Source organism: Pelobates fuscus, chromosome 5, assembly GCF_036172605.1.
Source record: "Pelobates fuscus isolate aPelFus1 chromosome 5, aPelFus1.pri, whole genome shotgun sequence".
Taxonomy (NCBI): domain Eukaryota; kingdom Metazoa; phylum Chordata; class Amphibia; order Anura; family Pelobatidae; genus Pelobates; species Pelobates fuscus.
Genome location: NC_086321.1, coordinates 378534244 through 378561997, shown reverse-complemented (window position 1 = coordinate 378561997; position 27754 = coordinate 378534244). Strand labels below are relative to the sequence as shown.

Genomic DNA, 27754 nt, shown 5'->3' with positions numbered 1-27754 from the left:
TACCGGAAGTATTGCTGGGTGAAGCAGCCATGGGATCCCCAGCCTGGTACTGGCTGCTGTCTGCCCTCTGTGCCCCCAGTGTGCAGAGCCAGGCCAGGAATGTGCTGCTTATTATAGGTGAGATTAATAAATAATAATAATAATAATAATATATCCTAATACAGAGCCAGGCCAGGAATGTGCTGCTTATTATTGGTGAGATAATAATAATAATATTAATAATAATATATCCTAATACAGAGCCAGGGCAGGAATGTACTCATTGTTATAGGTGAGAATAATATTAATAATATTAATAATGGAATATATCCTAATACAGAGCCAGGGCAGGAATGTGCTGGTTATTATTGGTGATAATAATAATAATAATAATATATCTTAATACAGAGCCAGGCCAGGAATGTGCTGGTTATTATTGGTGAGATATTAATAATAATATTAATAATAATAATAATATATCCTAATACAGAGCCAGGGCAGGATTGTACTCATTGTTATATGTGAGAATAATAATAATAAATAAAAATAATAATATATCCTAATACAGAGCCAGGCCAGGAATGTGCTGGTTATTATTGGTGAGATATTATTAATAATAATAATAATATCCTAATACAGAGGATGAGAGGTATGTGTCCAGATTAGGAGGAGGTGAGAGGTAGTTGTCCTGATGTTTGTGTATTAGGAGGAGGTGAGAGGTACGTGTCTTGATGTCTGTGTGTTAGGAGGAGGTCAGAGGTAGATGTCATGATGTCTGTGTATTAGGATGAGGTGAGAGGTAGGTGTCCTGATGTCTGTGTATTAGGAGGGGGTGAGAGGTAAGTGTCCTGATGTCTGTGTATTAGGAGAGGGTGATAGGTAAGTGTCCTGATTAGGAGGGGGTGAGAGGTATGTGTCCTGATGTCTGTGTATTAGGAGAGGGTGATAGGTAAGTGTCCTGATTAGGAGGGGGTGAGAGGTATGTGTCCTGATGTCTGTGTATTATGAGAGTGTGATAGGTAAGTGTCCTGATTAGGAGGGGGTGAGAGGTATGTGTCCTGATGTCTGTGTATTAGGAGGGGGTGAGAGGTACGTGTCTGGATGAGGAGGGGATGAGAGGTACGTGTCTAGAACAGGAGGGGATGAGAGTTACGTGTCTGGATTAGGAGGGGATGAGAGGTAAGTGTCCTGATTAGGAGGGGGTGAGAGGTAAGTGTCCTGATTAGGAGGGAATGAGAGGTAAGTGTCCTGATTAGGAGGGGATGAGAGGTAAGTGTCCTGATTAGGAGGGGGAGTGTTCTGATTAGGAGGGGCTGAGAGGTAAGTGTCCTGATTAGGAGGGGCTGAGAGGTAAGTGTCCTGATTAGGAGGGAATGAGAGGTAAGTGTCCTGATTAGGAGGGGATGAGAGGTAAGTGTCCTGATTAGGAGGGGGAGTGTTCTGATTAGGAGGGGCTGAGAGGTAAGTGTCCTGATTAGGAGTGGGTGAAAGGTGTACATAAAATATTGATAAAGTAACAGATCACCATATTATTGCTCTCTAAGGTCGATGACATGTCAGGGCTGCCATGATAATGAAGGGGTTAATGATGTTAGTAATTATGAGAGCATGTTACCTTCACATCCTGTGCTCCTCTTTCCTGCAGTAAATGATTGTATTGGGGGTATTTCAATCCTGTCTTTTTGGAGGGGTGGGATTTGTAACCCAGTGGGTGGGGCTTACTTTTAACCCTTTCCTCCCTCTCTCCCTTGCAGGTGACGATGCTGGCTTTGAGACTGACGTCTATAATAACACTGCCATTAACACCCCCCACCTGCGACAGCTGGCTCAGAAAAGCCTGATCTTCAAAAACGCCTTCACCTCTGTCAGCAGCTGCTCTCCCAGCCGGTCTGCAATACTGACCGGCCTGCCACAGGTACTGCTGCATGAATCGAAAGCTCTGCCCTGATGGATGTAGTATTCATAAGCTGTCAGAGGGCAGTTCGGGGGTATCCCTGCCTACAATGATTGCTTCCCCTTCTGTACCATGTGAATAGTACATACAGTGCGGCAGCACCTTTCATGTTCAGCCCATCACCCTTGTGAAGTGGACTGGGTCCAGGAGAACAGTGTGGTTCTGACAGCCCTAGGCTTGGACTGGAAACTCTGCAAATTAGCTGGTGATTCAGTGGAATTGTAGAGACTAGAAAAACGAATTAAAAAATGTACACAAAACTAGCTGATTTAGTAAATTCTCCAAATCAGCTAAAGTCCGAGCTTCACTAATTTTACCTAAATTTTGCGATTCAGTTGGTTTTCATATAATCCCGTCAGATCGGGTTACTTTCTGACTGTGCCACATCGCTTTATGTCCTTATGATGAAAGTGACCCGTTCGCTGATCCTTGCAAGATTACATGAAGTGATCCTTGGAGCGAATTCACACAGCTTGGCATTGCTCAATGTGTCTTTGTTTTTTTAAATCAATCAACAGTTTTCTATTTCTGTTTTATAGAAACGTTATAGTCACTTTTTACATGTTTGTGTTTTTTTTTTTAGGATTTTATTTAAAGTTCCCAGTGTTTTCTATACACCCCAAATCAGATAGATGATTTAACCAAGGACTATTTATCCCATCCAGAATTTTATTCCATGCAGAATTAACTAAATAGGAAACTGGGGAATTGGCAAGGAAATTACCAATCTGAGGCCAAAGTAGCAGAATTAAAGAAAACCAAAAACCCAATCTATTTCTCCAGTTCGGATATTTTGGTCTGCAGTTTGCAGTTCGTCATAATTCACATTATATTAAACTAAACTTGTATTCTCAGCCCAGCGCTCTGTACTCCAGAACCAGATCTTTGTAGAATGTCTGTGAGTGATGGGCAAGGAATATGAAGGCCAGATTTCATTTCTTTGGAGAAATTCATTTTAAAATCTTTCTACAAAGTTTGTACCTTGCATGAGCATTGATGTATTCTATGGTTATATGCCTACTTGCATCCAAGGGGTTAAAACTGTAAGTTAAAAAAATCTTTTGAAACGTTCTGTATTCGGTATAATGGGCCAATAGTGTGATTTCGCAATCCGTGGTCCCCTGACCTTCTCTGCTCGCTCTCTGTAAAACCACAATCATGCTGTAAATAGAATCATGTTATTCATAAGATGTGCTAACATTTCGCAATCGCTATAGATTTCCGGCTAGCGCCGCTGGTCGAAGGCTTGGCCGTGATATCAGATCTTAACAGTGAAACAGATTGGTCGCTATCGCAGTTCTGTGGTTGCACAAATTGTCTTCTGAGATCTGATAAATAGCCACGAGATGAATTCCTTCCTGTAACAAGCAGTTATTAGAAGCTTTCAGGCTCTTGGTCCAAGGATTGCACGCATGCAGCGTTATTTACTAAAAAGAGAATTTAAAGTGAATTTCACATTTAAGGCCAGAGTAGCAAACATGAAAGCAAAGCTGACTTCCAGTTTAACAACCCTGACAGTCTAATTCAATTAGCAAATCCAAGAAACTTTGGGAGAGACACCCATGCTGAGCAAAAATAAAATCGACTGGGTTATTCGCAGAACTTACCAAATGTATTAACACTGGGGCCTAAATAGCCACGATCTGACTTGGCTCAGGTGGAGAATTTTTCCTGATCTGATTTTCTGGCTCTGTTTTATCATTTAGAATTAAGTCACAAATGTTCAAGTTTTTTGTAAAACCCTGAAAGAATCACCTCTGTTTATCAACTGTGCCCCTCTTAAAGGAACCATTGAATCACCATTAAAGCGGGCAGTAGTGGTTATGGTGCCAGGAATGCTCTGTCAATCCACCACCTTGAATATATAAGTAGTCAAACTGTTTGGTAATCTGGGGTCTCGTTGGTGCCTGTCTCATTGCGGTCTCTTTGGCTGAGAGTGTCAGTTGATCTCTCTCCAGCAACAGCTAAGCCCTGTAGTTAGGTAGCGGTACCCAGAGGCCTCCTGGTGAGAAGCCAAACTATTACCAAATGGTATGACTTCTAACAAGCCTGAAAAAGGTTTGACTGCTTATATTGGGCGGACACCAGAGGGCTGTAGTGATTATGGTACTTGGGGGTCTAACTTTAAAACCGGGAGGAAGAAAGCAGGAGTTGATTGGCAATGTGGAATGTCACTGAGAGCTCATTTAATGATGGATGCAGGAGTCCGGAAACAAGTGTTATAAAATCAGGACTGTTCTTCCAGGTTTAGAACTATTGGCAGGTATGACGTTTGACATAGACTTCGTGGACCGTTTAAACCTTTACTGTTCCTCTTGTATAGGAACCTGCTATAGCTTTATCCCTCCATGTCTCTACAGCATCAAAATGGCATGTACGGCCTGCACCAGGATATGCACCACTTTAACTCGTTTGATGACGTGAGGAGTTTACCCGGGCTGCTCAGACAGGCTGGCATCCGCACAGGTACTAACTATCCCTCTGGTGATAACGCCACATCAGTCTTTCCCAAGGCAGCTTTATCTGATTGGCGTTACAGTGCTACCTAGGCCATCAGTATGAAGTCAGTTCTAGTGCAAAGTGGAAAGCTTGTTTCAAAGCCTTGGCTCAGCTTCTCTGGTGATTTTCTGCAGGCGTAGCATTATATTTTATAACAGGACAATATATTCTGCTTAACTTGTGGTGCTGCAGACATTCTGTGAAATCAGGGGATTGGAAGACATGTTTCCACTCCCCATTGTGTTCTGATTAATCTGTGGTTTCACTGCAGGAATTATTGGGAAGAAACACGTGGGTCCAGAATCAGTTTATCCGTTCGACTTCGCGTACACGGAGGAGAACAGTTCGGTCCTACAGGTTGGGCGAAACATCACGCGGATCAAGTTGTTGGTCCGGAAATTTCTGAATAGCAAAGACCAAAGGTATGAAATGGATGCCTTTTCAATGTTCTTTATTTTATTTCTATATGATTGTACATCTCCAGATCTCAGGGTATCTTCTCACAGAGTGCAGGGTGTCTCCCGGCTTCTAATATTCCCTGGGTTACAGAGTGCAGTGTGTCTCTCGGCTTCTAATATTCCCTGTGTTACAGAGTGCAGTGTGTCTCTCGGCTTCTAATATTCCCTGTGTTACAGAGTGCAGTGTGTCTCTCGGCTTCTAATATCCCCTGTGTTACAGAGTGCAGTGTGTCTCCCGGCTTCTAATATTCCCTGTGTTACAGAGTGCAGTGTGTCTCCCGGCTTCTAATATCCCCTGTGTTACAGAGTGCAGGGTGTCTCCCGGCTTCTAATATTCCCTGTGTTACAGAGTGCAGTGTGTCTCCCGGCTTCTAATATTCCCTGTGTTACAGAGTGCAGTGTGTCTCCCGGCTTCTAATATCCCCTGGGTTACAGAGTGCAGTGTGTCTCCCGGCTTCTAATATTCCCTGTGTTACAGAGTGCAGTGTGTCTCCTGGCTTCTAATATTCCCTGTGTTACAGAGTGCAGGGTGTCTCCCGGCTTCTAATATTCCCTGGGTTACAGAGTGCAGTGTGTCTCCCGGCTTCTAATATTCCCTGGGTTACAGAGTGCAGTGTGTCTCCCGGCTTCTAATATTCCCTGTGTTACAGAGTGCAGGGTGTCTCCCGGCTTCTAATATTCCCTGGGTTACAGAGTGCAGTGTGTCTCCCGGCTTCTAATATTCCCTGTGTTACAGAGTGCAGTGTGTCTCCCGGCTTCTAATATTCCCTGTGTTACAGAGTGCAGTGTGTCTCCCGGCTTCTAATATTCCCTGGGTTACAGAGTGCAGTGTGTCTCCCGGCTTCTAATATTCCCTGTGTTACAGAGTGCAGGGTGTCTCCTGGCTTCTAATATCCCCTGTGTTACAGAGTGCAGTGTGTCTCTCGGCTTCTAATATCCCCTGTGTTACAGAGTGCAGTGTGTCTCCCGGCTTCTAATATCCCCTGTGTTACAGAGTGCAGTGTGTCTCCTGGCTTCTAATATTCCCTGTGTTACAGAGTGCAGTGTGTCTCCTGGCTTCTAATATCCCCTGTGTTACAGAGTGCAGTGTGTCTCCCGGCTTCTAATATTCCCTGTGTTACAGAGTGCAGTGTGTCTCCTGGCTTCTAATATTCCCTGTGTTACAGAGTGCAGTGTGTCTCCTGGCTTCTAATATCCCCTGTGTTACAGAGTGCAGTGTGTCTCCCGGCTTCTAATATTCCCTGTGTTACAGAGTGCAGTGTGTCTCCCGGCTTCTAATATTCCCTGTGTTAGAGTGCAGTGTGTCTCCCGGCTTCTAATATTCCCTGGGTTACAGAGTGCAGTGTGTCTCCCGGCTTCTAATATTCCCTGTGTTACAGAGTGCAGTGTGTCTCTCGGCTTCTAATATTCCCTGGGTTACAGAGTGCAGTGTGTCTCCCGGCTTCTAATATTCCCTGTGTTACAGAGTGCAGTGTGTCTCCCGGCTTCTAATATTCCCTGTGTTACAGAGTGCAGTGTGTCTCCCGGCTTCTAATATTCCCTGTGTTACAGAGTGCAGTGTGTCTCCCGGCTTCTAATATTCCCTGTGTTACAGAGTGCAGGGTGTCTCCTGGCTTCTAATATTCCCTGGGTTACAGAGTGCAATGTGTCTCCCGGCTTCTAATATTCCCTGTGTTAGAGTGCAGTGTGTCTCCCGGCTTCTAATATTCCCTGGGTTACAGAGTGCAGTGTGTCTCCCGGCTTCTAATATTCCCTGTGTTACAGAGTGCAGTGTGTCTCCCGGCTTCTAATATTCCCTGTGTTACAGAGTGCAGTGTGTCTCCCGGCTTCTAATATTCCCTGTGTTAGAGTGCAGTGTGTCTCCCGGCTTCTAATATTCCCTGGGTTACAGAGTGCAGGGTGTCTCCCGGCTTCTAATATCCCCTGTGTTACAGAGTGCAGTGTGTCTCCTGGCTTCTAATATTCCCTGGGTTACAGAGTGCAGTGTGTCTCCCGGCTTCTAATATTCCCTGTGTTACAGAGTGCAGTGTGTCTCCCGGCTTCTAATATTCCCTGTGTTACAGAGTGCAGTGTGTCTCCCGGCTTCTAATATTCCCTGTGTTACAGAGTGCAGTGTGTCTCCCGGCTTCTAATATTCCCTGTGTTACAGAGTGCAGGGTGTCTCCTGGCTTCTAATATTCCCTGGGTTACAGAGTGCAATGTGTCTCCCGGCTTCTAATATTCCCTGTGTTAGAGTGCAGTGTGTCTCCCGGCTTCTAATATTCCCTGTGTTAGAGTGCAGTGTGTCTCCCGGCTTCTAATATTCCCTGTGTTACAGAGTGCAGTGTGTCTCTCGGCTTCTAATATTCCCTGTGTTACAGAGTGCAGGGTGTCTCCCGGCTTCTAATATTCCCTGGGTTACAGAGTGCAGGGTGTCTCCCGGCTTCTAATATTCCCTGGGTTACAGAGTGCAGGGTGTCTCCCGGCTTCTAATATTCCCTGGGTTACAGAGTGCAGTGTGTCTCCCGGCTTCTAATATCCCCTGGGTTACAGAGTGCAGTGTGTCTCCTGGCTTCTAATATTCCCTGTGTTACAGAGTGCAGTGTGTCTCCCGGCTTCTAATATCCCCTGGGTTACAGAGTGCAGTGTGTCTCCCGGCTTCTAATATCCCCTGGGTTACAGAGTGCAGTGTGTCTCCCGGCTTCTAATATTCCCTGTGTTACAGAGTGCAGTGTGTCTCCCGGCTTCTAATATTCCCTGTGTTACAGAGTGCAGTGTGTCTCCCGGCTTCTAATATTCCCTGTGTTACAGAGTGCAGGGTGTCTCCCGGCTTCTAATATTCCCTGTGTTACAGAGTGCAGTGTGTCTCCCGGCTTCTAATATTCCCTGGGTTACAGAGTGCAGTGTGTCTCCCGGCTTCTAATATTCCCTGTGTTACAGAGTGCAGTGTGTCTCCTGGCTTCTAATATTCCCTGTGTTACAGAGTGCAGTGTGTCTCCCGGCTTCTAATATCCCCTGTGTTACAGAGTGCAGTGTGTCTCCCGGCTTCTAATATCCCCTGGGTTACAGAGTGCAGTGTGTCTCCTGCCTTCTAATATCCCCTGGGTTACAGAGTGCAGTGTGTCTCCCGGCTTCTAATATTCCCTGTGTTACAGAGTGCAATGTGTCTCCCGGCTTCTAATATTCCCTGGGTTACAGAGTGCAGTGTGTCTCCCGGCTTCTAATATTCCCTGCTTTACAGAGTGCAGTGTGTCTCCCGGCTTCTAATATCCCCTGGGTTACAGAGTGCAGTGTGTCTCCCGGCTTCTAATATTCCCTGTGTTACAGAGTGCAATGTGTCTCCCGGCTTCTAATATTCCCTGGGTTACAGAGTGCAGTGTGTCTCTCGGCTTCTAATATTCCCTGCTTTACAGAGTGCAGTGTGTCTCCCGGCTTCTAATATTCCCTGTGTTACAGAGTGCAGTGTGACTCTCGGCTTCTAATATTCCCTGGGTTACAGAGTGCAGTGTGTCTCTCGGCTTCTAATATTCCCTGCTTTACAGAGTGCAGTGTGTCTCCTGGCTTCTAATATTCCCTGTGTTACAGAGTGCAGTGTGTCTCTCGGCTTCTAATATTCCCTGGGTTACAGAGCGCAGTGTGTCTCCCGGCTTCTAATATTCCCTGTGTTACAGAGTGCAGTGTGTCTCCCAGCTTCTAATATTCCCTGGGTTACAGAGTGCAGTGTGTCTCCTGGCTTCTAATATTCCCTGTGTTACAGAGTGCAGTGTGTCTCTCGGCTTCTAATATTCCCTGGGTTACAGAGTGCAGTGTGTCTCCCGGCTTCTAATATCCCCTGTGTTACAGAGTGCAGTGTGTCTCCCGGCTTCTAATATTCCCTGGGTTACAGAGTGCAGTGTGTCTCCCGGCTTCTAATATTCCCTGGGTTACAGAGTGCAGGGTGTCTCCCGGCTTCTAATATTCCCTGGGTTACAGAGTGCAGTGTGTCTCCCGGCTTCTAATATCCCCTGGGTTACAGAGTGCAGTGTGTCTCCTGGCTTCTAATATTCCCTGTGTTACAGAGTGCAGTGTGTCTCCCGGCTTCTAATATCCCCTGGGTTACAGAGTGCAGTGTGTCTCCCGGCTTCTAATATCCCCTGGGTTACAGAGTGCAGTGTGTCTCCCGGCTTCTAATATTCCCTGTGTTACAGAGTGCAGTGTGTCTCCCGGCTTCTAATATTCCCTGTGTTACAGAGTGCAGTGTGTCTCCCGGCTTCTAATATTCCCTGTGTTACAGAGTGCAGGGTGTCTCCCGGCTTCTAATATTCCCTGTGTTACAGAGTGCAGTGTGTCTCCCGGCTTCTAATATTCCCTGGGTTACAGAGTGCAGTGTGTCTCCTGGCTTCTAATATTCCCTGGGTTACAGAGTGCAGTGTGTCTCTCGGCTTCAAATATTCCCTGCTTTACAGAGTGCAGTGTGTCTCCCGGCTTCTAATATTCCCTGTGTTACAGAGTGCAGTGTGTCTCCTGGCTTCTAATATTCCCCGTGTTACAGAGTGCAGTGTGTCTCCCGGCTTCTAATATCCCCTGTGTTACAGATCGCAGTGTGTCTCCCGGCTTCTAATATTCCCTGGGTTACAGAGTGCAGTGTGTCTCCTGGCTTCTAATATCCCCTGGGTTACAGATTGCAGTGTGTCTCCCGGCTTCTAATATCCCCTGGGTTACAGAGCGCAGTGTGTCTCCCGGCTTCTAATATTCCCTGGGTTACAGAGTGCAGTGTGTCTCCTGGCTTCTAATATTCCCTGTGTTACAGAATGCAGTGTGTCTCCCGGCTTCTAATATTCCCTGTGTTACAGAGTGCAGTGTGTCTCCCGGCTTCTAATATTCCCTGTGTTACAGAGTGCAGTGTGTCTCCCGGCTTCTAATATTCCCTGTGTTACAGAGTGCAGGGTGTCTCCCGGCTTCTAATATTCCCTGGGTTACAGAGTGCAGTGTGTCTCCTGGCTTCTAATATTCCCTGTGTTACAGAATGCAGTGTGTCTCCCGGCTTCTAATATTCCCTGTGTTACAGAGTGCAGTGTGTCTCCCGGCTTCTAATATTCCCTGTGTTACAGAGTGCAGTGTGTCTCCCGGCTTCTAATATCCCCTGTGTTACAGAGTGCAGTGTGTCTCCCGGCTTCTTATATTCCCTGTGTTACAGAGTGCAGTGTGTCTCCCGGCTTCTAATATTCCCTGTGTTACAGAGTGCAGGGTGTCTCCCGGCTTCTAATATTCCCTGGGTTACAGAGTGCAGTGTGTCTCCCGGCTTCTAATATTCCCTGTGTTACAGAGTGCAGGGTGTCTCCCGGCTTCTAATATTCCCTGTGTTACAGAGTGCAGTGTGTCTCCCGGCTTCTAATATTCCCTGTGTTACAGAGTGCAGTGTGTCTCCCGGCTTCTAATATTCCCTGTGTTACAGAGTGCAGTGTGTCTCCCGGCTTCTAATATTCCCTGTGTTACAGAGTGCAGTGTGTCTCCCGGCTTCTAATATTCCCTGTGTTACAGAGTGCAGTGTGTCTCCTGGCTTCTAATATCCCCTGGGTTACAGAGTGCAGTGTGTCTCCCGGCTTCTAATATTCCCAGTGTTACAGAGTGCAGTGTGTCTCCCGGCTTCTAATATTCCCTGTGTTACAGAGTGCAGGGTGTCTCCCGGCTTCTAATATTCCCTGTGTTACAGAGTGCAGTGTGTCTCCCGGCTTCTAATATTCCCTGTGTTACAGAGTGCAGTGTGTCTCCCGACTTCTAATATTCCCTGTGTTAGAGTGCAGTGTGTCTCCCGGCTTCTAATATTCCCTGGGTTACAGAGTGCAGTGTGTCTCCCGGCTTCTAATATTCCCTGTGTTACAGAGTGCAGTGTGTCTCCCGGCTTCTAATATTCCCTGTGTTACAGAGTGCAGTGTGTCTCCCGGCTTCTAATATTCCCTGTGTTACAGAGTGCAGTGTGTCTCCTGGCTTCTAATATTCCCTGTGTTACAGAGTGCAGTGTGTCTCCCGGCTTCTAATATGCCCTGGGTTACAGAGTGCAGTGTGTCTCCCGGCTTCTAATATTCCCTGTGTTACAGAGTGCAGTGTGTCTCCCGGCTTCTAATATCCCCTGTGTTACAGAGTGCAGTGTGTCTCCCGGCTTCTAATATTCCCTGGGTTACAGAGTGCAGTGTGTCTCCCGGCTTCTAATATTCCCTGTGTTACAGAGTGCAGTGTGTCTCCCGGCTTCTAATATCCCCTGTGTTACAGAGTGCAGTGTGTCTCCCGGCTTCTAATATTCCCTGTGTTACAGAGTGCAGTGTGTCTCCCGGCTTCTAATATTCCCTGTGTTACAGAGTGCAGTGTGTCTCCCGGCTTCTAATATCCCCTGGGGTACAGAGTGCAGGACAGATTTATAGCTACAGTCCTACAGACTCGATATCCTGCAAGGCCGATACATTTATTGCAATGCATAATGGTACTTCTGTAACAGCTGGGGGGGCATTGATTACATCCAGTATTTATTATCTGACTAATGCTTGATGTATTAATATCGCTAAATATCTCCCAGGTTCGGCCTTCTCTTTAACCCCTGACGATTAGTCCTTTTTTATTATTTGTTCCTGTTTCCATCCATACTCTTGCTCCCTTCCTGATTTCTTTAAAGGTCAGGGTTAATGCCGTTCTTTGTGTTATTTTTATTTTTCCATTGTCGCATTCATAGATTCACTTCAATATGTCAAGGGTTGTGAAACAGTGTTTTTTCCCCTTAAATTATTCTTGCTACATGTTTTGAGGACAATTAGAAGCTTAAAAATTATTCATTTAAGGGCCATCTACTGCTCAAATAAAATAAGAATCACTATTTATTAGATAGGCCCCCAATGAAAACCTGCATGCATTTAATTGTGAATTTTCTCATTGGGTATATGTAAAAGCAAATGCAAAAGTTGTAGATCTCTTGTCTGCAGCCTTTGCAAGCCCTCCCCTTCCAACCCCGCCCAGACTTTCTCTGGCTGTCCAATCACAGACTGCCCAATGCAGCTCAATGAGAAGTCTTTACAAGGCGGGTGCTCTCGACAATTGTTGCTGTAACGGACCGTTTCAGCATACAAGGGGAAAAATGCGTTTAGGCGATAATCCCCTTTTCCATAGACAGGCACAGCTACTGCAGAACATCAGAACTCACGAGCTGGATACGAAATACACTCCGAACTGGAACAGCTGAACAAGAAAAGCAGACATCGGCTTACACTCTTGGCAGTCAGCATACAATCCCATTCCCCCAAAGACCGAGACGACACATCGCTTTGAGGGTTAAGCAAGACTCAAGACTGGGACACCCAGTCTGGCTTTTATTACCAACAAGTACATACAGGACACTCCCAGGGGGAGGATGAAATTAACCAATCACATGGATGTACCTCCCACACATTTCCTCCCCTTAGATTAACACTTAACACAATTATACTGTACACCTTTTTCCCCAATTCCTGGATGTACCCCAAATACATATGCTACACCTCCAAAACAGGTATCCCCTGATAGCCCTTATTCAGGGGGACAACATATGCAAGAATCAGCCCATTCGGATAAATGGTTCAGGAGTTATGGAACTTTAAAGTATTGACCGACCGCATGGGTAAAGTATCCGAAATCAGTTCCATGCATTTTGGCCCTGCGGTCGGTCACAAACAAGGGAATGAAAACAGGCGAATTGCCTGTGTTATAGAGCCTGGAGAGGGTTAGAATGAATTCCCTTGTTTGTGGGGTTCTTTCTACCGAACGGCGGGTCATTCGGTAGTTTCCATACGAATTTCTGGAAGTATGGAGGTCTCAGCGGTGTTTGCCTAGTCAAGTGTCCGATTTTAGTTCCAGACACTCGACGGCAAAACACCGCTGTTCGGTAGTTTAAGATGGCCGCCGCCACGTGGTTGTTTCCTGAATGGCGGCCACCCAGAGGACACAGAACACATTACATGATTGCCAATTACCCGTTTGCAACATTGTTGCAAACGGTAATTGGAGGCACACTTAGTCCTGGGTGGTCTGGTTGTTCGGTAGTTTCCTCAATACAATGAATGGAGTGATTCTACCGAACAATCAGATGAATGCTGTACACATATATAACCCAGGTTAACTGCATACAAAAATACATACATGACATGAAAGTATTAAAGGCAGGATTACTGTACTACGCTCCACAGTCTTAAAGGGACAGTAGTCCCAAAATGTCCATTGCTGATTTTAAAGGGCCAGTAGCAGCAATATAAATTAGTACATGCCCAAATATAGTCTTTAAAGTGCAATATGTCCAGGGGCCATAGTCAGCGGGCAGGAGGCTAGCAGCCAGGCCTTTCCAGTTCACAGTGGCGAAGCTGGTTTCGCCACATTTCTCCCCTTTGTCAATTAGACTAACAGGGTACCTGACTTTCTGCCGGTCAGTGCCCTGGTTAGTCCAGCAACCCACCCACGAAACAGAAATAACAGAGCAGCCCACCCACACTAACCGGTTACTACATCTGGGTGAGGAAGGATTTTGTCCAAGTTCTGGTGTTTCACCACTGCTGGGTGGGAGACGGGTAGGCTGCCTTGGTGGGTTGCTGAGGGGGCAGAGACCAGCGGTACTCTGTCCTGTTGCCAGCCCTACCACGGGAGTAGTCTGGTGGGCGCCTGGTTGCTGGAGACTGGCTGTCTCCCCTTTAGGTGCACAGCTCGACTGCCGGAGGGGGAGACCGACTGTCTCCCCTTTGGATCCATCACACTGAGGCTGGGGAACAGGACCGACCGTCCCTATCCCTTGTGCTGTAAGTGCAGAGACTACGGTCCCATCTGCACAGTTGTGGGGCTTAACATCTCCCCTTGGTGAGTTAGGCTGCCGCTGGAGAGAGGGTGTAACAAGCTCCTCTCTCTGGACGGTAAACTGCCGCTGGGGAGGGGGGTTAGCAGGCTCCTCTCCCTGCCACTCTCTCTGCTGGTGGAAAGGGGGACCAGCTGTCTCCCCGGTCATTCTCTTGTCCGGCTGCTGGGGTGCGAGACTGACTGTCTCTGCTCCCTGCAGGACACACTGCCGCTGGGGAGGATGGACGACACCATCAGCTCCCTGGGGCACACACTGCCGCTGGGGAGGGAGGACGCTGCTCTCCTCTCCCTTCGCTTCACACTGCCGTCTTGGCATCTCACTTTGCTGCTGGGGGGCAGGAACAACAACCTCTGCCCCCTGTAACTCAGCCTGCCGCTGGGGAGGAAGGACTGCACCTTCGGCTCCTTTGGACCCACACGGCTGCTGGGGAGGATGGACGACACCATCAGCTCCCTGGGGCACACATTGCCGCTGGGGAGGGAGGACGCTGCTCTCCTCTCCCTTCACTTCACACTGCCTTCTTGGCATCTCACTTTGCTGCTGGGGGGCAGGAACAACAACCTCTGCCCCCTGTAACTCAGCCTGCCGCTGGGGAGGGAGGACGACACCATCCGCTCCCTGGGTTACACACTGCCGCTGGGGAGGATGGACGACACCATCAGCTCCCTGGGGTACACACTGCCGCTGGGGAGGAAGGACTGCACCTTCTGCTCCCTGGGACACACACTGCCGCTGGGGAGGATGGACGACACCATCAGCTCCCTGGGGTACACACTGGCGCTGGGGAGGAAGGACGGCACCTTCTGCTCCCTGGGACACACACTGCCGCTGGGGAGGATGGACGACACCATCAGCTCCCTGGGGTACACACTGCCGCTGGGGAGGAAGGACTGCACCTTCTGCTCCCTGGGACACACACTGCCGCTGGGGATCTGGGCCGACTGCCCAGCATCCCTGTAGGGCCGGTAGAGAGATCTCGGTCCCATCTCCCCCGGCCATCTGTGGGTCTCTCCAGGGCCAGTCCATGAGGTCCCCCACTTCTGCAGCTGGTAGTGAAGCAGGAGGTACCTCGGCCCCGTTTTCCCAGCTGTAGGCTAGCAGGTCTGGGTCTGCCACCCAGTTTTCCCGGTCTGCGTCCCCTCTCTGCGGCTGGCCGGAATTTAATAGTTCTACATAGTCCATCTCCAGCCCTTGTTCCATGCCAGCGAAACGGCGGAGGTCTTGTCCCAGTCCAATAGATCTCGGGCCCTGTAACATCTCACTCCGGTAATGCACGATAGCCCAGTACCGTGACTCTGCTGGACTGCCGAAGTCGACGTCTTCTGTTAGGGCCTTCCACAACAGGCCAGGGCTAGTGTAGTGATCCCCCTCCGGCTGGATGCCCTCTGCCCTCCACGTCTCTGGCTGGACAGTGCACCACCACAGTGCCCGGTATGAGACGTCCAGGCTCAGTTCCCTTTCCACGAGGTACTCAAGTCGTCTTACCCGCTCCCCTCCGGGTTGGTCCCCCAGAAGCGGCATCCGCCAGGCCATTTGTTCCTCCAACTGGTATGCGGCACCAGGAAAGCGCTGCTGCCGTTGATACTGGACTTCTTCCAGGGCATCATCCCATAATTCTATCCGGGCATTATCTCTCCATTCTAATTCACTCTCTTCCTCAGGTGTGTGTGTTGCCCAGGTGTGCGTGTTGCCCATTTTCCCAAAATCCTTTGTAGATAGGGTCGCTGTACGGGTACTGGCGTTGCCCTCACTTTGTAATCCAGGAATGGTGTTGTCTGTAGCTGTCCCTCTGGTTGTAGAAACGATCCCACCGCTGCCACCAATTGTAACGGACCGTTTCAGCATACAAGGGGAAAAATGCGTTTAGGCGATAATCCCCTTTTCCATAGACAGGCACAGCTACTGCAGAACATCAGAACTCACGAGCTGGATACGAAATACACTCCGAACTGGAACAGCTGAACAAGAAAAGCAGACATCGGCTTACACTCTTGGCAGTCAGCATACAATCCCATTCCCCCAAAGACCGAGACGACACATCGCTTTGAGGGTTAAGCAAGACTCAAGACTGGGACACCCAGTCTGGCTTTTATTACCAACAAGTACATACAGGACACTCCCAGGGGGAGGATGAAATTAACCAATCACATGGATGTACCTCCCACACATTTCCTCCCCTTAGATTAACACTTAACACAATTATACTGTACACCTTTTTCCCCAATTCCTGGATGTACCCCAAATACATATGCTACACCTCCAAAACAGGTATCCCCTGATAGCCCTTATTCAGGGGGACAACATATGCAAGAATCAGCCCATTCGGATAAATGGTTCAGGAGTTATGGAACTTTAAAGTATTGACCGACCGCATGGGTAAAGTATCCGAAATCAGTTCCATGCATTTTGGCCCTGCGGTCGGTCACAAACAAGGGAATGAAAACAGGCGAATTGCCTGTGTTATAGAGCCTGGAGAGGGTTAGAATGAATTCCCTTGTTTGTGGGGTTCTTTCTACCGAACGGCGGGTCATTCGGTAGTTTCCATACGAATTTCTGGAAGTATGGAGGTCTCAGCGGTGTTTGCCTAGTCAAGTGTCCGATTTTAGTTCCAGACACTCGACGGCAAAACACCGCTGTTCGGTAGTTTAAGATGGCCGCCGCCACGTGGTTGTTTCCTGAATGGCGGCCACCCAGAGGACACAGAACACATTACATGATTGCCAATTACCCGTTTGCAACATTGTTGCAAACGGTAATTGGAGGCACACTTAGTCCTGGGTGGTCTGGTTGTTCGGTAGTTTCCTCAATACAATGAATGGAGTGATTCTACCGAACAATCAGATGAATGCTGTACACATATATAACCCAGGTTAACTGCATACAAAAATACATACATGACATGAAAGTATTAAAGGCAGGATTACTGTACTACGCTCCACAGTCTTAAAGGGACAGTAGTCCCAAAATGTCCATTGCTGATTTTAAAGGGCCAGTAGCAGCAATATAAATTAGTACATGCCCAAATATAGTCTTTAAAGTGCAATATGTCCAGGGGCCATAGTCAGCGGGCAGGAGGCTAGCAGCCAGGCCTCTCCAGTTCACAGTGGCGAAGCTGGTTTCGCCACAGTTGCCTCTTGAGTTCAGCTCAACTAAGTTAACCAAACCAGGAAGTTACAGGACCGGTTATCTGATTGATAGCCGAGGGGTGTAACAGTGTAAATTTCCATTGAAATCTGCTCTTTTTGTAAAATGAAAAAAAGGACAAACTTTTCAACAAGGTAAAATGCTTTAGGAGTATGGAGTGTCCTTTTAAACGTGTGTTTGTTTTGGGTGGAGAGGGGGGAGTTTGTGTTTTACACTGAATTGCAATATGGCTTTCAATTCACAACCGATAGTGAATTAAATCCCAACATGTTTTATAAATATTTGAATATTTATTGGAGGGAGTTTAGTACATTTTTCTGATTCAGTCTATAAAGCCAAATCTGTTTTTGCCATTTATTTGAGAAGAATGTGATCATTTTGCTTAGTCCATGCTACAGATTCTGTCTCTCGTTCTGTCGTTCCAGGCCTTTCTTCCTATACGTTGCATTTCACGACCCTCATCGATGTGGACACTCCCAGCCTCAGTACGGCGCCTTCTGCGAGAAGTTTGGAAATGGAGATGTTGGTATGGGACGGATCCCAGACTGGACCCCACAGTACTATACCCCCGAACAAGTTCAGGTTAGAAGTCGCATTCTTTGTGATGGTTAAAGAGGCTGTGGGACTTGGTTTATAGAATCAGTCATTAATGGCTTGCGTATTTACACATTGAGAATGCTAATCTTGGAGATGAAACTCCAGAAGGCAATAAGGCACAATTTTCTGCCTCTCCTTGTAATGTGTTCTGAATGAGAACTAGAGTTGGTGATCACCAATGGTTTTCCCTTGGTTTTCCTTTTTCATTTTACTCCTATTTTTTTTTCTTTCCTTTGTTCTGAGTTGTTTTGTTTTTTACCTGACTTATCTTAACTCAATATTTACTAAATCGAATTCTTGGGATTCTGCACCCCCTGCTCTCTCTCGATTGTTATTCTTTATATACTGTTTTTTCTTTTTTTTTTTTTTTCTTGTAGCTTCCTTATTTTATCCCCGACACACCCAGTGCCCGAGCAGATGTGGCCGCGCAATACACCACAATTGGCCGAATGGACCAAGGTAAGGGGAAGAGAGACCTTCTTATATCCATATCCGGTAACAGTTGGGCCTCAGATCCACAAAAGGATGCCAATCCATTAATGGTTAATCCTTAATCCAAGAATTGTTATAAATTGAGAAGGTAATTCAAATTTTAAAATGACACTATTGTGTGAGGAATACAAATGTGTATTCCTGACACAATAGGTCTAAATACCCAATTAGCCCCCAGCACCCCCTTCCTCCGGTTAAAATGTGATTTACTCCTTGGCTGAGATTATCAAACTTGATGATCTCAGCCAATCCAATGCTTTCTTATAGGATAACATTGGTAGGCTAATGCACATGCGAGGAAAAACACCGCTCTGCGCAAATCAGCATCTCCTCAGTCGACTTATTGCATCTCTATGGGAAAGTTCAGTGCCTCCAAGCATTTCATGTTGTGTTTGGATCCAAATCCCAGACCCTGACACGTATCTGCACGGCTCTGTCTGACTCTGGGAAAGGATATGTGACCAAGTCATGTGCCGTTCATACGGGTCATGGAACATCTCACTACAAAGCTCGCATTCCTAATCCGGATTTTGGATTTGTGCCTGTACACCCTGCAACAAGAGAAAAAAAAAAAAAAAAAATTCCCACAAAAAATTAACCCCTTTAGTGCCTTGGTTTATTGTGATTTAAAAAGCCTGTGGTGCATTCTGTATTGCAGGGTTGGTAAACACTATAGAAGATAAGTAAGCGTCCATCTCTTTGTCTATTTGTTTATAAAAACGTGGGAAGGTGCCGAAACTCCTGTTTCATCAAACCAATAGATATTTACAAATATTATAAAATAACTGCCCAGCAGTGGCATTTAGACCACGCGTGGTCTTTGTCAATCACCAGCTGCCAGGGAAATCATACTGATCACTGCGGCCGTCAGCGAAAGGCAGAGAGGAGGCAGCGGTGTGGGACGCCGGACCAAAAGAGATATTGTTTCATGTCTCCCGCTCTCTGTCTGCTCTCTGTGCTGACTGCCAGTTGTAGAGAGGGGAGCTTATAAAACAATGACTGACAGGGAGCTAAGATGGAGGTGTCTCTCTCTATACTGATTGCCAGGTATAAAGGGCAGAGCTTATAAAACAATGATTGACAGGGAGCTAAGATGGAGGTGGCTCTCTCTATACTGACTACCAGGTGTAATGGGCGGAGCTTATAACATTGATTGACAGGGAGCTAAGATGGAGGAGGCTCTCTCTATACTGATTGCCAGGTATAAAGGGCAGAGCTTATAAAACAATGATTGACAGGGAGCTAAGATGGAGGTGGCTCTCTCTATACTGACTACCAGGTGTAATGGGCGGAGCTTATAACATTGATTGACAGGGAGCTAAGATGGAGGTGGCTCTCTCTATACTGATTGCCAGGTATAAAGGGCAGAGCTTATAAAACAATGATTGACAGGGAGCTAAGATGGAGGTGGCTCTCTCTATACTGACTACCAGGTGTAATGGGCGGAGCTTATATCAATGATTGACAGGGAGCTAAGATGGAGGTGGCTCTCTCTATACTGACTGCCAGGTGTAAAGGGCGGAGCTTATAACAATGATTGACAGGGAGCTAAGATGGAGGTGGCTCTCTCTATGCTGACTGCCAGGTGTAAAGGGCGGAGCTTATAACAATGATTGACAGGGAGCTAAGATGGAGGTGGCTCTCTCTATACTGACTGCCAGGTGTAAAGGGCGGAGCTTATAACAATGATTGACAGGGAGCTAAGATGGAGGTGGCTCTCTCTATACTGACTGCCAGGTGTAATGGGCGGAGCTTATAACAATGATTGACAGGGAGCTAAGATGGAGGTGGCTCTCTCTATACTGACTGCCAGGTGTAATGGGCAGAGCTTATAAAACAATGACTGACAGGGAGCTAAGATGGAGGTGGCTCTCTCTATACTGATTGCCAGGTATAAAGGGCAGAGCTTATAAAACAATGATTGACAGGGAGCTAAGATGGAGGTGGCTCTCTCTATACTGACTACCAGGTGTAATGGGCGGAGCTTATAACATTGATTGACAGGGAGCTAAGATGGAGGTGGCTCTCTCTATACTGATTGCCAGGTATAAAGGGCAGAGCTTATAAAACAATGATTGACAGGGAGCTAAGATGGAGGTGGCTCTCTCTATACTGACTACCAGGTGTAATGGGCGGAGCTTATAACATTGATTGACAGGGAGCTAAGATGGAGGTGGCTCTCTCTATACTGACTGCCAGGTGTAAAGGGCGAATCTTATAACAATGATTGACAGGGAGCTAAGATGGAGGTCGCTCTCTCTATAGTGACTGCCAGGTGTAAAGGGCGGAGCTTATAACAATGATTGACAGGGAGCTAAGATGGAGGTGGCTCTCTCTATACTGACTGCCAGGTGTAAAGGGCGGAGCTTATAACAATGATTGACAGGGAGCTAAGATGGAGGTGGCTCTCTCTATACTGACTGCCAGGTGTAAAGGGCGAATCTTATAACAATGATTGACAGGGAGCTAAGATGGAGGTCGCTCTCTCTATAGTGACTGCCAGGTGTAAAGGGCGGAGCTTATAACAATGATTGACAGGGAGCTAAGATGGCGGTGGCTCTCTCTATACTGACTGCCAGGTGTAAAGGGCGGAGCTTATAACAATGACTGACAGGGAGCTAAGATGGAGGTGGCTCTCTCTATACTGACTGCCAGGTGTAAAGGGCGGAGCTTATAACAATGATTGACAGGGAGCTAAGATGGAGGTGGCTCTCTCTATACTGACTGCCAGGTGTAAAGGGCGGAGCTTATAACAATGATTGACAGGGAGCTAAGATGGAGGTGGCTCTCTCTATACTGACTGCCAGGTGTAAAGGGCTTTGCTTATAACAATGATTGACTGGGAGCTAAGATGGAGGCGGCTCTCTCTATACTGACTGCCAGGTGTAAAGGGCGGAACTTATAACAATGACTGACAGGGAGCTAAGATGGAGGTGGCTGTCTCTATACTGACTGCCAGGTGTAATGGGCGGAGCTTATAACAATGATTGACAGGGAGCTAAGATGGAGGTGGCTCTCTCTATACGGACTGCCAGGTGTAAAGGGCGGAGCTTATAACAATGATTGACAGGGAGCTAAGATGGAGGTGGCTCTCTCTATACTGACTGCCAGGTGTAAAGGGCGAATCTTATAACAATGATTGACAGGGAGCTAAGATGGAGGTCGCTCTCTCTATAGTGACTGCCAGGTGTAAAGGGCGGAGCTTATAACAATGATTGACAGGGAGCTAAGATGGCGGTGGCTCTCTCTATACTGACTGCCAGGTGTAAAGGGCGGAGCTTATAACAATGACTGACAGGGAGCTAAGATGGAGGTGGCTCTCTCTATACTGACTGCCAGGTGTAAAGGGCGGAGCTTATAACAATGATTGACAGGGAGCTAAGATGGAGGTGGCTCTCTCTATACTGACTGCCAGGTGTAAAGGGCGGAGCTTATAACAATGATTGACAGGGAGCTAAGATGGAGGTGGCTCTCTCTATACTGACTGCCAGGTGTAAAGGGCTTTGCTTATAACAATGATTGACTGGGAGCTAAGATGGAGGCGGCTCTCTCTATACTGACTGCCAGGTGTAAAGGGCGGAACTTATAACAATGACTGACAGGGAGCTAAGATGGAGGTGGCTGTCTCTATACTGACTGCCAGGTGTAATGGGCGGAGCTTATAACAATGATTGACAGGGAGCTAAGATGGAGGTGGCTCTCTCTATACGGACTGCCAGGTGTAAAGGGCGGAGCTTATAACAATGACTGACAGGGAGCTAAGATGGAGGCGGCTCTCTCTATACTGACTGCCAGGTGTAAAGGGCGGAACTTATAACAATGACTGACAGGGAGCTAAGATGGAGGTGGCTGTCTCTATACTGACTGCCAGGTGTAATGGGCGGAGCTTATAACAATGATTGACAGGGAGCTAAGATGGAGGTGGCTCTCTCTATACGGACTGCCAGGTGTAAAGGGCGGAGCTTATAACAATGACTGACAGGGAGCTAAGATGGAGGTGGCTCTCTCTATACTGACTGCCAGGTGTAATGGGCGGAGCTTATAACAATGATGGACAGGGAGCTAAGATGGAGGCGGCTCTCTCTATACTGACTGCCAGGTGTAAAGGGCTTTGCTTATAACAATGATTGACTGGGAGCTAAGATGGAAGTGGCTCTCTCTATACTGACTGCCAGGTGTAAAGGGCGGAGCTTATATCAATGATTGACATGGAGTTAAGATGGAGGTGGCTCTCTCTATACTGACTGCCAGGTGTAAAGGGCAGAGCTTAAAACAATGACTGACAGGGAGCTAAGATGGAGGCGGCTCTCTCTATACTGACTGCCAGGTGTAAAGGGCGGAGCTTATAACAATGATTGACAGAGAGCTAAGATGGAGGCGGCTCTCTCTATACTGACTGCCAGGTGTAAAGGGCGTACCTTTTTTCAATGATTGACAGGGAGCTAAGATGGAGGTGGCTCTCTCTATACTGACTGCCAGGTGTAAAGGGCGGAGCTTATAACAATGACTGACAGGGAGCTAAGATGGAGGAGGCTCTCTCTATACTGACTGCCAGGTGTAAAGGGCGGAGCTTATAACAATGATTGACAGGGAGCTAAGATGCAGGTGGCTCTCTCTATACTGACTGCCAGGTCTAAAGGGCGTAGCTTATAACAATGATTGACAGGGAGCTAAGATGGAGGTAGCTCTTCTATACTGACTGCCAGGTGTAAAGGGAGGAGCTTATAACAATGACTGACAGGGAGCTAAGATGGAGGTGGCTCTCTCTATACTGACTGCCAGGTGTAAAGGGCAGAGCTTATAACAATGACTGACAGGGAGCTAGGATAAAGAGATGTGATTTTCTACTTTTTAATCTATTATTAATTTATTTTACACCTCTAAAAATATATCTCTGGTCACAATATGGGACAAATAAACATCATTTTAAAACAATCCTGGAAAATTACATGTCCATTTAAAGAAACACTACAGTCAGTTCAAGGGTGAGTGGTCAAGCCCTTTGCAAACAGTTTCACAACTTACTTGGGGTCTGCCAGGAATCCGTCACTTGGTCGTCTGGAGCCCAGAAGCTCCCGCAAGGATCCTTCATCAGCTCCTGTGAGGTGAGCCCTGCATTGCTGGCCTGGCTCGTTGGCTTCTGTCCTTGTCAGCTGAGTTCTTCCACCAATGAGATAAGACCTGCACTGCGGGGCGTAGCTCAGTACTGCGTAGGAGGTGGGGACCAGTGCCTGGCAGACCTCAGGTACGTTGTTAAACCTTTCGCAAATGATTTTACTACTTACCCTGGTATGGCGCCAGGGAACTAACGACAGCACTCTGCAGTAGTTATGGTGCTTGGAGTGCAATGTGGTAGTTTGATGGTGTATCCATAACGCCTGATCATTTGATTCAGTTGCTTAGTAACCATGTAAACATTCACATTATAAACAAAGTACAAAATGCCAGATATTCATCACAACTTTGTGCTAATGAATCATCCCTGAAGTGATTCATTTTCCATTCGCGCCTGTTCATCTGTGGTAATAGTGGAAGTTAGTTTTATTCCGCTAGTGACCATATTACATAAAATATATCTGCTTTTGTAGAATGTTAGAATGTTGTGGATATACCCTCCAGCAAACGGTTCACCATTATGACTCTATAACCAGAACAACTGGTGTGATGCGATAGCCTGAAGGAGGTAACCCTGAATATCACATACACATAAACACATACATGTCTAATCGGCTGTGAAAATTCTTACCTTTTTTCTTTGATAGTCCCAGTGTTTATATTAAATAAAATGATGCGTCTTTACTATTTAACTATGTTATAAGGGACCTTGTGTGCATTATGGACGTTCCAGCCCATTAGACATGTATGTGTTTCTGTGTACATTATGACGATGTATTACTTTTTTTTTTTAAGTGAACTTGCACTTTAATTACCTTTGCGATCTCCCCTCCCCGAGTTCATTGTTTTGTACCTATTTTTCCTCATTCATTATAGTTCACTGTTTTACAGATTAATGACTTGTTGTACGTGGGATTTTTATACAATATGTTTTTGTTTTATAATTAATGCTGGAGAAATTGTTAATTCCATTATTACAGCTCACATAAGGCATGGATCTCACCCTGTCACCCTGTTTCTCCGTTTTTTATATTGTTTTTCCATTTATTTATTTTTTTTGTATTGCATGTGTTAGGCCAAAGTAACAGCTGGAAAAATGATCCAATCTTGTTCATTACATAGTTCTGCTATTTTGGTCTAAACAGTGGAAATGAGTGATCCTTGAGGGATGGTTAGAGAAGTGAAGCTGTAGGTGAGGGATTTCTGTGAATCAGAGTCTCTTCTATTCCTTCCTTCATTTGAAATCGTCTGTCATTAGGACGGGTCCACACCTAATCTAATTACTTAATGAATAGAAAAACTAGCATGAATTAGTGCCAGGGTATATCCCAAAACTCAAATCCAAATCACTACTGAAATCCTAATCATTTATTATAATTTCATCAATAAAATAAACTGAAAAAACACAATATAAGAAAGAGTTGGGAAGTGAAGGATTAGTTATTTACACTGGATGCTGGAACACTGTTTGTTGTATGTCCGTATTGGTTAGTAATTACTAAAGTGGCAATTTGTACTGAATCCCCTCTAGCAATAGTGCTGAGAAGGTGCAGGAACCTTAGAATGAGGTCTTGAACATTTCGGCTGAATTCACATCACCAAGGACATGACCGAAACCCCGAATTGCTGTTAGCACGCATGCATGCCCTGTTCACACAGTTTCTTTGTTGCATTGTCTGATTTTTATCCTCCAGGAATAGGTCTGATCCTTTCTGAGCTGCGCAGTGCAGGACACGAGAACGACACACTAGTGATTTTCAGCTCTGACAATGGAATTCCGTTCCCAAATGGACGCACCAACCTCTACTGGTCGGGCAGGGCGGAACCACTCCTGGTGTCCTCACCCACCCAGCCGAAACGCTGGGGACAAGTCAGCCAGTCATTTGCCAGTTTGCTCGGTAAGAAATCAACTCTAGGCAGCGTGATTACAGGCTATTTACTAACGCACTCGTTGTGGAAAGTTCAGAGTGAATTTCAAATTTTAGCAGTCAGATTTTAGGAATCAAATTAGCTGAATTTAAAACACAGAGCATTTATTCCAAATCTGCTGTCTTAGCCTCAAATTTGAAGTTCACTTTGAATCCTGGCATTTCAGACTAGAGAATTACCATAAGTGTCTCTTGTGTGATTCTATATATTATTATTATTATTACATATTTTTTTTTGAAGTGCAGTGTGATACATTAAGACAAATGTTTACTTTCTCAAGTAGCATATAAATAGCTGTCAATTGCATTTGCACAGTATGAGAGGTTGCTATTATTTTTTTTTTTTAAATTCTTTATTTATTACAAGGCGTGAAACCACAAGCATGTGAAAACTTAAGAAATAACACAAAGTGCGGTAATACATTATCATATATAAGAACACTGAGAATAACAATACATAAAAGCATTGAAAACATTTATGCTGAGGAGAGTAGAAATGATGATCGATCCGAGGTTTTCGTAACAAATAAGTGTTCCGTAGCCATAAGTGTGTAAAATTTTATGGTGTTACACCTTATTAGTTTTATTTTATTAAAATAAGAAAATATCGGACATCCCCTGTACACCTGTCAGGCCTATGTATATCCCACGTTTATTAGGGTATCGGGTACGGGCTTTCGCCCAAAAAGCCTAGTAGATCAAATCCAGTAGGCGAGACCCTTTAGCATAGGTGATCCATTTAGAGGTTGCTATTATAACACTTATTTTTTTGGTAAGAGAGCGGAACTGATTGCATGATCGGTTGCCAAATGAAGGAATGTGTGAGCCATCTATGGGTCGTGTGTCTACTTGAACCATTCTATATATTATTTTGAAAACATGCTGCTGCCCTTTCACGGAACGGGCTTCTACAAAAAAAATCCCAAACAATTGGGGTCCCCTAGGATGCCCCCAAAACAGTAGAGACCCAGTGAACGCTCCCCCTCATGTGGCCAGTGGGGTGGAGAGCAAAATATAAATATTTTTGTTTTGTAACTTAAAATTTTTGTTTTGTAAACTTTGCTGTAAACGAAATTAAACAAAGACAGGCTCTACTGAAACAACACAACTATATGGATGCTATTCAGTTGTCCTCTAGTAAATAACATGTAGTTATATATTCAAACACCATTCACTCAATGCATGCTGGATAGTTTATCTGAAATGTGAGCTGTGGATTTCTTTAAATTACCCTTGATTCCATTTTTATACATATTTTAGCTTTAGTTTAGCGTGTGTTTTTCTCTCTGAAATCGCACAATTTTTCAAGTAATTTCTTGTCTCAGAAAATGTTGTTTCCATTCTCCCTAATCAGACTCTTTAGGATAATTTGAACACCTTACATTTTTCTTGGCCAGATATCACTCCCACTGTCCTGGATTGGTTCTCCGTGCCGTATCCTGACTATAAGGTATTTGGGAAGAGTGTTGAGCTCACTGGGAAATCCCTTCTTCCAGCTCTGGAATCGGAGCAACCTTGGGCGACTGTCTTTGGAAGCCAATCCCACCACGAGGTCACAATGTATTACCCAATGAGGTCAGTCCAGCATATGCAGTATCTCCTCATACACAACCTCAACTACAAGATGCCTTTTCCCATCGACCAAGATTTTTACGTCTCTCCAACCTTTCAAGATCTGCTTAATAGAACTGTTTCTGGCCAGCCAACTAACTGGTTCAAGACCCTTCACAGCTACTATTATCGTGACCGCTGGGAGCTTTACGACCGATCAGGAGACACGGCAGAGATAAAGAATGTGGCTGGAGAGGTCATGTACCAGGGAATTTTAAATTCCATGAAGGACTTACTGCAGAAGTGGCAGTGGGAGACCTCAGATCCTTGGGTGTGTTCTCCTGATGGAGTTTTGGAGGAGAAGTTAGATCCAGAATGCCGTCCTCTTCATAATGACTTGTAATGATTACTGGGTTAAAATAGACATAGAAGTCGTTTTAACACCAGGTCATGCTCTACTGTAATGCTAGTTAATAGAGAATGTGAGTAAAAAAGGATCAGCTGGTGTGATCCTCGCATGGACCTTTAAATTAAAAACGAGAGCAAATGTCCAATGCTAGGCATCAGCCCAAGGTTCTACCTTGGGATCTTTCTCTGGAATGTCTGGGTTTTCTTTTGACTAAATGTATGAAGACCAGTTCTGTGGCTGCTAAAAGGTAGGGGTGGCTGGTGGTTAAATAAGCCCGTCATGCAGTATTACAACCCCAATGTGCATGTCCACTCCAGAAGCATGGGGCAGAAGCCTTAATACTCCTATGCACTAAATACTGAATGTTACCAGAAAGCCTGCTTATTTTTTTGCACTTTATTTCAAGAACTGTGCCTTTTAAAAACCAAGAGTGCGGTTAGTACATGGAGTATTCATTTAATCCCACATTGTCATGGTGTCTGCTGGGTTTCTGGTGCCATCGTCGGGTAACTGGTAACTCGGCCTTTTCATCTCCCCAACATCCATTTTTGAGAAGCATGTGTTGTATTTAGTTTCGGGTGCCATTTTTGCAGGTTTTATATTGAATTCTTTTTTTTTTAACCTAATTTACCAAAGTGAACCATTTATTTAAGTGCCGTTTATTGACTGTGTCTGTGATGCACAAATTGTATCGTTCTACATTTTCACGTTTGCTCAGTATAAAATGCGATTGCCATAATACCTACAGGAAACTCTTACTGTAGGATTAGCTGTGATCATCGTGCCTTTTATCAGTTTCGATAAAAA

General features: G+C 45.9%; 1 protein-coding gene across 3 annotated transcripts; it reads left to right on the top strand.

Moving 5' to 3' along the window:
• SGSH (N-sulfoglucosamine sulfohydrolase) lies at positions 1-27754 on the top strand. 3 transcript variants are annotated; one of them, XM_063456278.1, is made up of 8 exons: positions 1-117; positions 1734-1894; positions 4294-4399; positions 4704-4854; positions 17281-17437; positions 17830-17911; positions 24754-24957; positions 26385-27754. In XM_063456278.1, exons 1-8 carry the CDS (start codon positions 30-32, stop codon positions 26939-26941), a joined length of 1506 nt encoding a protein of 501 aa, XP_063312348.1. In that variant the 5' UTR covers positions 1-29; the 3' UTR covers positions 26942-27754. The 3 variants fall into 3 exon arrangements, with proteins under 3 accessions (XP_063312348.1, XP_063312350.1, XP_063312349.1); XM_063456280.1 differs by having other exon boundaries at positions 26342-26423; XM_063456279.1 differs by lacking the exon at positions 1-117 and having other exon boundaries at positions 1823-1894; positions 4257-4399.

Coding starts and splice junctions, on each gene's coding strand:
- SGSH (XM_063456278.1), top strand. CDS start 30: ATGGGATCCCCAGCCTGGTACTGGCTGCTGTCTGCCCTCTGTGCCCCC. Junction 4,400..4,703: donor ACAGGCTGGCATCCGCACAG/GTACTAACTATC, acceptor GTTTCACTGCAG/GAATTATTGGGAAGAAACAC. Junction 17,912..24,753: donor AATTGGCCGAATGGACCAAG/GTAAGGGGAAGA, acceptor TTTATCCTCCAG/GAATAGGTCTGATCCTTTCT.